Source organism: Palaemon carinicauda, chromosome 3 (genome assembly GCF_036898095.1).
Source record: "Palaemon carinicauda isolate YSFRI2023 chromosome 3, ASM3689809v2, whole genome shotgun sequence".
Lineage (NCBI taxonomy): Eukaryota > Metazoa > Arthropoda > Malacostraca > Decapoda > Palaemonidae > Palaemon > Palaemon carinicauda.
The window spans coordinates 147,698,040-147,710,539 of NC_090727.1; the positions used below are offsets into that span (position 1 = coordinate 147,698,040).

The window sequence follows — 12,500 nt, forward strand, 5'->3', positions numbered from 1 at the left end:
GAATATTTTGAACCCTATTAACAATACATTTTTAGCACAAGCTGCCAATTATATTTTGAAGATGTTCGAGCTCAGGGAGTAGACATGATAATTTGAATAAACATGAACAGATCAATCCAGCTCAGGGAGTAGACATGATAATTTGAATAAACATGAACAGATCAATTCAGCTTAGGGAGTAGACATGATAATTTGAATAAACATGAACAGATCAATCCAGTAAACAATTCCTGGAGTTAGGAAGGAATTGAAGCTGGCTGTTCCCAGCTACTCTGGGGAGAAGATATTTTCCATCAAGTAAGAATAAGTCTCTTTGTTGTGGAGGAGATAACCTTGAATACTATTGATTATCCTGGACACTAGAAGACATGACTAGAGCTCCAAGTCAGAGGTCAGATCTACCCTATATCTAATGTAGTGGGATTCTTCGGAAGAAGGCCACGTCTAAGGAAATTATAATTTAAAGCAACAATGAATATAGCTAGATAATAGCTGTATTGATATTGGACGATCAAAGCACTTTGAGATATGATTATTTAAAGTCATGAAGGATATGATGATTTAACACAGTAATGAATATAGCTGGATGACAGGTATTGATATTAGACTATGAAAGCCATTCACCTACAAAACACAAACTAAAAGTGTATCAGAAATACAGTATCTTAATCAGTTTGTTGTTTATGCTTATGCATTTTGTCTATTAAAGGATCACAATGCACATTCACCAAAATTAATTTCTTTAAACACTAAGGAACTAGAAGGTACTTAAAGGATTAAAAAAAAAAAAAACATTCTCACTAACTGAAATTATGGCCGACTTTCAACTCTGATAAAACCCAAGCGTGCATGGATAACCAATTAGTACACAATCATTAGGCTACAGTACACACCAGGGCTCTACCTTGGAAGGTCTCAGTGTTGCCAGATATGGGGATTTATCACTAGATTTGGGGATTTTGGGTGTCTAATGGGGATATTCTGTACAAATTTCTGAAGAAACAAAAATTAGTAAATCTTTATATTGTTGCAATTAGTTTACTTGCACTCTATATGCAGTATGGTGAGTAATTTCTATATGAGTAAAGCCTACATGATCGGAAGAAAATATATTTGTGGAAATGGGGATTTTTGGGTTGTTTTGGGGATTTTTTTATCATAAGTTTTGGGGATTTTTACACTAACCCATCTAACAACACTGCTTATAAACCACACTGGGAGTTTTGAAATAAGACGAGAACAGTATTAAGATAGTTTCACATAATTTCCAGGAAAACAGCAGGCATCCACTGCAAATGTCAATGGGCCAGGAATAAACTAAAAAAAAATATTAACTTGGTCACTGACCTGTGTTGCCAGATGTAGGTTCGATCAGCACTGAAACCCCAGGTGTGATTAGACCTTTTTTCTCTGCATCCTCAACCATTCTCAATGCAATACGATCTTTGACACTGCCTCCAGCATTGAAGAATTCGCATTTGGCGTCTGAAAAGGGACAAAACCAATCAATTAAGTGTAACCCTGAATATATTTTATACATGTAAGCTGGTATTTATGTTACAATATCTAATTAATCATATACATGGCTTTATGATATTGTCATACTTACATACATATTATATATATATATATATATATATATATATATATATATATATATATATATATATATATATATATATATTATATATATATATATATATATATATATATATATATATATATATATATATATAAGCAAACAAAGAACTAAAACCCATTCATTCTCTTCTCTTACTTTAGGATATAATTGCTATGTTGACAAAAGCAGAATTACTTTGAAACCAATACAAAAATAATCATGCAATAGAAAAGCCACATTTCCTCAGTCTCTCAGACCGATAAAGAGGAGAGCCAATAAAACACACATAACCATTACCCATTATATACAGAGGAATATAATATCTGACTCCATCTTCTGAGCCCGAGCAGTGTTGGAGTGTGTAAAAACTGGCTTTCAGTTGTCTATTCATCACATCAAAAGTTTCTCATATTGAAAAATTTGTTTTAAATTAAGTATAAATCAGAACAGAATGTAAGAGTTCTCAGAGGTGGTAGTAGTGTTTTGAGGGGATATGGCATTTTGTCAAAAAGCTCCCCCGTCATGAAAAGAGCTCCGGGCAATCTACAGAAGAAGAAGAAGAAGTGTAGTAGTAGTAGTAGTGTAAACATAACAAACCTTCTTGTTTTTACTTACAAACTTCGCATTTCAAGCCAAAGCTCTTGGGGATGTTGTTAAGCTTGACAAGCGGAGTGTTTCCTATATGGCTGAGGATGTTGTCGTAAGTCCTTAGATTCTCGTTTCTGAAGAGGTGGCGTGGAAGAGATCAAAGGGATTAATGGCAAACACAAACCACACACATATATTAGAAAAACTCAATCCTCGGTAATTGTTAAGACGTTGATTTTTTTTATGTTAATAAAACGCAAGATCATCAAAACATGCAAAACAATATCGAGTTAGATAAGTTAAAAAATAGTTAATTAGCTATGGAAGAAACACTATACTGTATCATAGTTAGCTAGATATAAAAGGAAAATAGCTAGTTGCCCTAGCAGATTTTACTTTACAGACTATTACCATTTTTGTTAAGATAAAATCTGCAAATACCTTGAAAAAAGACGTTAATGTGTTTTAAGGAAACCTAGAAACAAGATAAATCTATAAAAACATATGGTAAGGATTCTAAAATACACGAAAATCAGTACTGTGCTCAGAGAGAGAGAGAGAGAGAGAGAGAGAGAGAGAGAGAGAGAGAGAGAGAGAGAGAGAGAGAGAGAGAGAGAGAGAGAGAGAGAGAGAGAGAATTATAAAATACACGAAATTCAGTACTGTGTTCTGAGAGAGAGAGAGAGAGAGAGAGAGAGAGAGAGAGAGAGAGAGAGAGAGAGAGAGAGAGAGAGAATTATAAAATACACGAAATTCATTACTGTGTTCTGAGAGGGAGGGAGAGAGAGAGAGAGAGAGAGAGAGAGAGAGAGAGAGAGAGAGAGAGAGATGACGCGTAAAGTCAAAGAAATTTTTACATGTTGCATACTAGTATTCTACAGTTGGACTTGCAACATCCTTATTCCCTATCTAACAAAAATATTATTTTAGTTAAGTGTTATCCAAACCAAAACATCTTACAATAAGAAATTAGTTCAAGAAAATGCAATCCAAACTAAAATGTCTTTAATATGTTATAAAAAAAAAAAAACGTTAGATGAAGAACTATTCAATAAAAAAAATTAATTCGAGACAATGCAATCCAAACTGTAATATCTTCAATATGAATAAATGCTGTCCTTACATATAGTTATTACCACAAGTACGTAATATTCACACAAAATGGCAAAAGTAAATTCAATCCATGCTATGACCCTTTCTCAATCAATTGTATGCCCTCACCTCAAGTACGTATTCTCCATGGCGGTCATGTTTTGGGGAGGAGCCGGTGGAGTGGTTGGTGCAGCGGGAGCCGGAGGTGCGGCTGAAGTCTGCACCGAAAAGTGACGGAACGAGAAGAAGATTAGTAAACAAACCCTGGTTGGTCGTAAGAATGTAGAAAGTAAATCTTGGTTTTCATGGTCGTAAGAAAATGAAAAAGCGAATTTAGGTTTTTGATGGTCATAAGCGAATTAGAATATATTCTGGTTTTGGTCATAAAAAAACAATTCTTGTTTCAATGGTCGTAAGAAAATAAAATAAAAGTCTTGTAATATCAAAATATTAAAACCAAATTCTGGTTGTGCGATAGTTATCAAAATGTGAAAAATTAATACTGGGTTTAATTCTACATATTATGGTAATAATAAAACAATTTCTAGTTTTGTTTTAATGGCCATAGGAAAATCTTGCGTTAATAATTATTGGAATGTGAAAAGCAATTTCTGTTTTAGTGGTGTTTTCATAGCAAAATTTGGATTTTCCAACCAAAAAACAAAATGTGTTTTCTTCCAACAGAATTTGGTTTTCCTATAGTATCAAAAAAAAAAAACAAGAAAAAAAGTAGTGACAATAAAAAAAAAAAATACCAAAATGTACTTTGGTTTTCATAGATGACAATAATGGAGGAAAAAAAAGGCGACATTAGGTTTTTATCGTCATTAAAATACTATCACTATAAAGAACATTATTTAAAAAGCATACACGTAGAAAAGCAATAATTCTTAAAAAAACTGTGTAAGATTAGGATTATTGAGTACTATTTGGATAATGAAGATAGAAAATTATAATATATAAAGTTTCCTAAACTTATCACTTACTTGGAATCAAGCCAGTACCGGCTAGTAAGAAATTTAGCATATACAGAATGTTAGGACAATTTTCATATGAAAAGGTTATATAAATTCCACACTATTCCTTAATGTTTAGAGCAAATGCCCGTTGTATTAAATAATAATAATTAATAAGTAGTAGTAGTAGTAGTAGTAATAATAATAATAATAATAATAATAATAATAATAATAATAATAATAATAATAATAATAATGATAATATCAATAACAATAGCAATAGGTTATGTTCTCCTAAAAATGGTTAAAATCGAAATTTCTATGCATGAATATGTAGATATTGTAAATTTATATATATATATATATATATATATATATATATATATATATATATATATATGTATGTATATATATAGATAAATATATACATATACATATATATATATATATATATATATATATATATATATATATATAAATATATAACTATATATATGTATATATGTATATATATATAAAACTTATTTTGTATGATTAATTATATCTACATAGACATACATAAAACTGCATCTTTTAGCCAATAATAACAATAATAATAATCACAACAATAATAATAATAATAATAATAATAATAACAATAATAAAAATAATAATAACAATAATAATAATAATAATAATAATAAAAACAATAACTATTTATTTAAAGTTAATTAAATATTTCGGATTAAAAAATGATTCATAAAAACTTACAAAAAAAAAAAAAAATGCAAACACTGAGTCAATGTCTAGTTATCTGAATTGTCTAAAAGCAAAACATGCAGTTATCCGTCTAAACATCCAGAAGTTTTAATGGAAAGTCATAAATATAACATAAAAGTTTATTTACACAAAGCTCATCATTACTTATTTACATTCACCCCTTCCATCTAAAGACACTTCTAAATAAGTGGGACCTCAGATATATGAAGTTTTGATCTGTTCTAGAAAAAAATATTTAAGGCTTTTATTCCCGTCTCGGACAGGCCCCTTTTTTAGGAATCTTTGGTAAAAATTTGACATAACATAGCATAAAAAAATATTTAAGGCTTTTATTCCTGTCTCGGACAGGCCCCCATTTTAGGAATCTTTGGTAAAAATTTGACGTAACAAAGTGAACAATTTCTAAAAGACAGATTCCAAAAGTCGCCTATAAAAAATAAAAAAATAAATAAAACATCACTGTGTAACCTCGCCTTAAAAAAAATCTTTTTGATGACTGACTTTAAATTTTTAATGTAATTCCACAGGAAACTTATTCTAGAGAGTACTTTCAAAAACACGATTAAGAATAGATTGACGTTTAGAATACTATATCTAACATATCTGAAGGTGACACATGAATGATATTTAATTTTCCCTAAACCTTGAATCACAAAACTCTAATATTGCAAATAAAATATTCAAATCGTCTGGGATGTGATCTCTCTTATGCAATAACACTTATTTGTACGAAATTTTCTGGCATCATACAGTACACTTATTTTACACCTATAAGTATGAAAAGCAATGTCAAATGCCATTTTTTATAGTATATCACCTCAAACCTAAATAAAGTAAATTATTAACACGCACACAGACACACGACCTTTCAAACTAGTTTTAATAGATTTGCAGGAAAAAATCAAGCTATCTCCCTAACATGTACAACAAAAATATTATGCTTGGCCCAAGCTCACGAGTATTCAATCCACTTCTGACAAAAATCATGCAGAGTTTCTAGCTAGGATTAGCTCTTTTAGATGCTGTACATTTAGAAAACTCACATGTAAAAACGGGTAGACAAATATTTAGAATCATGCATTTAGCCATTGAAATTGAGTTTTTCTAGTACATAAATTGCTTTAGTAATCTAAACTAATATAACGCCAGCCCTACTTATATTTGCGGTTGGTTATTATCATATCAAATATGGAATATCTACACATAAAAATACTATTTGCAACATCTTATTTACTCTTAAAAAAGGTCTCAAATTAATTACTAATGGTTTTTATTACATTTGATTAGAAGATTACAACTATCAAGATTATCAAAATTTACTTCTATGAATAAGAGAGTTTTTAAGTTATACTTCAAAGTCACTTTATCAGTCTACTTTCGTCATCTGTTTTAAAATAATAATAATAACAATAAAATAATAAATTATAATAATGATAGTAAAACTGGACAATGTATTACATTTTGAGGTTGAAAATATAATTAAGAAAATAACAAGTCGATTGAAAAGTAAAATTGTATCCCATAGATCTTAAGAAATTCTATCATTATTGAATGTTTTTTTGAAAAATTTGTTTTATCGTAAAAAGTTTAAAAGAAGCTCATGAAAATGATAAATATACTATTTTGGATTTTAAAAATTGCCAAAAGGTGGTTGAATCCAAAAAAGGTGTTCATATATATTTCTACTTCAATAATCAACATAAAAATAAAAAAATTGTTCATATTTTAATAATCAACTTTAAAAATAATGTCTCTGTCAGAATCAATTGAAGTCTTCTCTATAGTCCCAGGTATAAGATTTCTTCGCAGTTCAAAAGGTCTTGTCATAAATATTCCTGTAAAATCTCATATATGTACACTCGTCAACTAAGGACAAATAGATGGAATTTGTCAAATGGATTTCCTTTCATTAAATGTACAAGAAAATAGTAAAATGCTTAAGCTGACGTTAAGAAACCCAAAATGGACTTCTGTGTTGGGGTCTTCAGGTATCAACATTCACACCAGGACCCACACAACGGTCCCAATTCACACAGGGGCAAAGTTGGCTAAAAACAAGGCTAAATGCGGATTATTATAAAAATACACTGCGTAAAATCATTATGATTTCCTATTATAAAAAAAAATCTGAAGATTAAAATTTAAAATAAAAAAAAAATTCAGGCATTAAAAAATATACACAACACTTGGGGCACAGCCAAACAATGCCATAACAGCAGAACACCGAAGGCAATAATATAGCACCGCAAGCTTAAATACATGCTTCGATTGGATATAAACAAGGAGTCAAGAAAATGAATGGGATAAATTAAATTTCCTTTGATTAACCTAATTCTCAAGGTACAGGTTCAACGAAGTTGGAAACTCAAATAAGAGAATTCATGGAAGCCATGACTTTATAAGGATGTACTTGACAAGAACTGGCCGAAGACTTAAGCCCTGTCCACACGATCGAGCATGTCCGACGGGCAAACAGTACCACCAGGCCACAATAGTTAGTGAAAATGAGGGTTGATGACGTCAGAAGCGGGAAAACTGAAGGCAGGGATCTGGCAACACTGTATGATGCCAGATCCCTGTCTGTGGTTTTCCTGCTTCTGACGTCATTAACCCTCATTCTAACTAACTATTGTGGTCTGGTATCACTGTTTGCCCGTCGGGCATGCTAGATCGTGTGGACAGGGCTTAAGAGTCAGTCTTGGATGGTCAGTTCTTGCACAGTAGGAATAAGAGTGGGGTTAAACTAATATTTCTTTATAATTTCTGTCCCTGAAAGTCACAAGGACTTCCTGCAACAGATTAAAGTGGATAGAATCAGGATAATCTAGTATTAAATCCCTGTACTTTTATTGACTAGATTACTTTCTATTGTGGAGGGCAGTAAAGGGGTCAGCATTTTAACATTGTCTAGAAATATTATAATTCATCTGTAATTACTTCATTTTCACAAAGTCATGGCCATCGATTTTTGTATTATTTTATCCAAATTATTTAATACTGTATCCCTACTGTATTCTAAAAACATGACCACTAAGTGAATAAGGTATTCTGTTCTAGATAAGATTTGGATATTTTGAAGTAACAGAAAACAATTAAACATTCAATATATGATCGGAGAATAACAAAAATAGTCCAAAAAATACTTGATTTTATATTTCTTTAAACTTAAGATAGCATTTGTCTATCTTTGATTAAAATCTAAAATAATAATCCTTTGGACATCTATATAAGTAAAAAAAAGTAACAAATTTAAAGAATAAAACATTGTACACTAAAAAAAAAATTCCTAGACTATAAAGATCTAATCCCCGCAGAGGCAATGAGGACAAAAGCAGAGCAAAATAAGAAACCACTTAAAAATCCATTCAAAACATATAGCAGCAATATCACTGGAAAAAGTCAAGACCCTTTAAATCTTTTTTTATTTTTAGTTTCACTTGTAACAGCCTGGTCCACTTTAACACAAGAGCAGAGAGCTACTGGATATAATTACTGAGAGAGAGAGTCACACACAAAAAGTCCTTCCTACCGGTTCGTCCTCCTGTGGGATAAAGAACGGAAAAAAGAACGTAATCTGTTTGTCTCGTGATCTTTTTGGCAAAGGGAGGGAAGTATGGTGAAGGAATATTGGTCAGAAAAGTGGTGCAGGGGTTTCCCTAGAAGGGCCACTGGAGATGATAGATCTAGGGAAACTGAAGCCCAAGGGGATGGATGGTGAAGAGAAGAATCTAAAATGATGAGATGGGTAACGAAGGTGTTCCTATAATGGTGAAAACAAGAGTGAAGGGATGAAGAGACTAACATTGTTCTCAGAAGGATGAAGGGGAGGTCCTATTGGGATGAGAGACGACAGGGTTTTTTTAGAATGGTGAAGGGGCAGTTGGAATAAAGGGTCAAAACTAATGGGATTGGAGGTGAAAGCAGGTTAATGCTGAAAATGTATAGGGATGGGAAAAAATAAGGATTTCTAGATGAGTAATGGGGAAAATCTAAAAGAGGGTATATTACAGGAGTTTCTCCGAAAGTGAAGGAGACAAGGTATTGGGAAAATTAAAAAGGAGAAGATATTGGGAGAATAAAAAAGGACAAGATATTTGGGAAATGCAAAGGGGCAAGATATAGGGGATATGCAAAGGGACAAGATATTGTGGAAATAAAGGACTAGATATTGAGAAAATAAAAAAGAACAAGAATTTGGGGAATCCAAAGGAACAAAATATTTGGGAAATAAAAAAAGGACAAGATATTGGGGAGCTCATAAGGGAAAAGATACTGTGGGGAATACAAAAGGACATAAGAATAACGGGGTCCCTAGAAGGTCGAAGGGGAAAAATATAAAAAAGGATAGTACAGGGATTTCATAAATAGGTGAAGGGGTAGGTGTTACGAAAGGGAAAATCTATAAAGGGAATTGGGATAGGAGTTCAAGTAAGGATGGGGATGTAGGTGGGGTTGAAGGGGAAGATATAAATTGATAGGACCGGAGGGGGAATCTGAAGGGACTGTTGATGAAAAAGGTGCAAGTGGGGTGAAGGGAAATTCTAATTGGACGGAAGAATGCAGAGAGTTCTCAAAGGCAGACACAACTCTTAAGATGCATTTGAGAATTCTTGCAACTTGTGTAAGATAAAAAAAAAATCATCAACACTGTCAATCTATTTTTTTTTTTTTTTAGCCTGTCGGATATTTTTTAAGGCAATTAGAATCAATTTTTAATAAATTATTTAGCCTTCGAAATTACGTATGACACAAACAAGAAATTTAAGGATAAGAATACAAAGTGATTTCAAGACTACACAACTTGTTTAAAATCTCTACATTTAACAGCATATCATCGAATCGATGAAGTTAATCTAAATTTAGCTAAAATACAATTAGATCAAGGAAGAGTTGGGGGGGAAAGATTTCTCTGCTCATGACAAAAGCTTTCTATATCTATCTACCTATGGAGCTAAAAGCGAGGAAGGAAAGATGATGTAGGAAGATGGCAAATATATTACTGTTTCGTGAACTACAAAAGCACTTACTACATCCGGGATCTTCAAACTGTGAGGGTAGTTTTGTAAACAGAAATACCAAAAATATCCTTCGCAGAATTAATTTTCAAACTAATTCCCCTCCCAGTATTATACGTAAGATTCGTGTTCAAAACTCGCAACAAACTAATTAATAAAAAAAAATCCTTCTACGAAGTTTTGAAAATGCTTTCTTGGAGTAGCTCAAGTGTATGGTGTAGATAACCTACGTGAAAACACCATAAATATCTTTCATAGAATCATTTCTAGACTAATTCCCCTCCCCATATTTTACGTAAGATTTGCGTTCAAAACCCGCAACAAACTAATTAATAAAAAAAAAAAAAAAAAAAAAAATCTTCCACGAGGTTCTGAAAATTATTTCTTGGAGTAGTGTAAGTGTATGGTGTAGATAGCCTACGAGGAAATTGTTAATAATAAATATATGACCCTAAGTGTATGGTGTAGATAGCCTATATGAAAATTGTTAATAATGACAACTATATGAGTATTGCTCCTAACATTATGACTCTCCACTATATCATTTCCAAAGTTGTTAATAGATAGAAGATTTAAATATTGGATCTAAGAAGTTTTATGACACCAGAACTCTCAGGTCAGAGATCTCCAGTAGGTTTTTTGTAAGCTTTCAGAAATTAAGGTCACCAAAAATAGCCTTTAAAAAGTTCAAAATTAGGTTTAAGAAATGTCAAAGAGTAGGTGAAAGTTCAGCAACATTATGTAAAAAATTATTGTTTTCTTACACACCGAAAGACTACAGACCATCAAACGAGAAACAATACTAACATCAGCACAGAAATGGCGAGAAATATTACACCAACAAAAAAACAAAACAAACAAGATCAAGATCGCATTTTAGGGCGTGAAGACAACAGGCAAAATGGAAGTACTGAAATGAGAATATATCTCTCCCGTCAGAGATCTCCTGTAATATTTTTGTGAGCTTTCAGAAATCAAGGCCACAAAAAAAGCCTTTAACAGCTTCAAAATTAGGTTTGAAAATGTCAGCGTACGTGAAACTTCAGCAATATTATGTAAAAATTGGTTTTCATCTTACACACCGAAAAACTACAAACCATCAAATGAGAAACTACACTAACATCAACAAAGAAATGGCGAGAAATATTACACCATGAGAAAAACAAAACATAAACAAGATCAAGATCGCATTTTTAGTGGCGTGAAGACAAACAAAAAGTAAATTGGAAGTACTTAAATGAGGATATAACCTTGTTTAAATGATAAAAACAAGAATAACGAAACTTTACGGAAGCTATGTATCCAGTATCATGTTGGGGGAAAAAGTGTTGGAATGCATCCGTTTCCAGATCCCATTGTACTAAGACTGGACATAATCTCCGCAGGATCAATACTGAATGTCCGGCGTAATGCACATCAAACATGCAATGGGAAACTACGCAGGGCGTAACTACCTATCATAGATAGATGAAGCATTAAGAAACTGCACGATGCAATGATACGCACGTTTTTCATTGTTAAAGAAAAAACTATAGTCCTCCAGGTAATACTGTGGTAAAGTTGTCCCTAAAAATGAATACTGGCCTGCGTGCGAGTTTTTTCTTTTCATAATATGCATTTCCACATCACAAAAACACTTTAAAGGTTTTTAAAGGTCGATCATAAGTGGTAGAGGCAAGGGGCACTGACAATTCCCTAGATCAGCGTCCAAACACCCTCTCCACCCAAGCTAGAACCAGGGAGAGCCAGGCAATAGATGCTGACGACTCAGCAGGTAGACATATAAGGTACCCCCAAATACTTCCATTTTACATAAGAGTAGAAAAAGAGCAAACATGGATACTAGAGCAAATTAAAGTAGAGGATATTCTAACAACATGTAAGAAAAATATGGACATGAGAAGGATATATAGCGAATGGAAGATAATAGATGGAGATTAAGAATAAGTGAATAGACCCCTAGAGATTGCAAACGAAACCGGGAAAGGATGAGATGATGATGAACTGACGAGCTAAAAAAATTTGCCGGTACAAACTGGCATAGAAAGACCATAAACAGACACGAGTGGAAGGACTTATCTGAGGCCTTTCTCCTTTAGCGGACTAGTTACGGCTCATGATGATGTTATAAAAGTATCAGCGAATTCCTACAGTAGCTAAATGTTCACTTTTTTTTTCTTTAAATATTACAGGACCACATAATTCTTTTAAGGAGAAACCTAACCTTTTCCGATATGACTAAAACTCAAACAAACCACAAGAGAAAAGCACAAGCTTCTGTGTTTACCAAATTTTGAAAAATGAAATATTTCGCAGACTTATTAAGGGAAATCGTCCATGACACCTAGGGCATAGGCAATGTTTTAAACTGTCAACAGATATGACGTGCATTATCATAATCAGAATATCATCAATCCTTATAAAATCACTTTGAAAGGTGATTGTTGCTAACTAGAATTTATTTATTTA

General features: G+C 32.4%; 1 protein-coding gene across 8 annotated transcripts in view; it reads right to left on the minus strand.

Annotated features, from left to right (window-relative positions):
- Cbs (Cystathionine beta-synthase) overlaps positions 1-12,500 on the minus strand; it is a 250,765-nt gene that overhangs the window by 79,063 nt on the left and 159,202 nt on the right. For all 8 annotated transcript variants that reach the window (XM_068370850.1, XM_068370848.1, XM_068370846.1 and 5 more), the window contains exons 2-4: positions 3,431-3,519; positions 2,237-2,343; positions 1,348-1,485 (exon numbers count right to left, since the gene is read on the minus strand). In XM_068370850.1, the coding sequence (XP_068226951.1) occupies positions 1,348-1,485; positions 2,237-2,343; positions 3,431-3,459 (274 nt within the window). In that variant the 5' untranslated portion in view covers positions 3,460-3,519. The remainder of the gene's footprint in view (positions 1-1,347; positions 1,486-2,236; positions 2,344-3,430; positions 3,520-12,500) is intronic.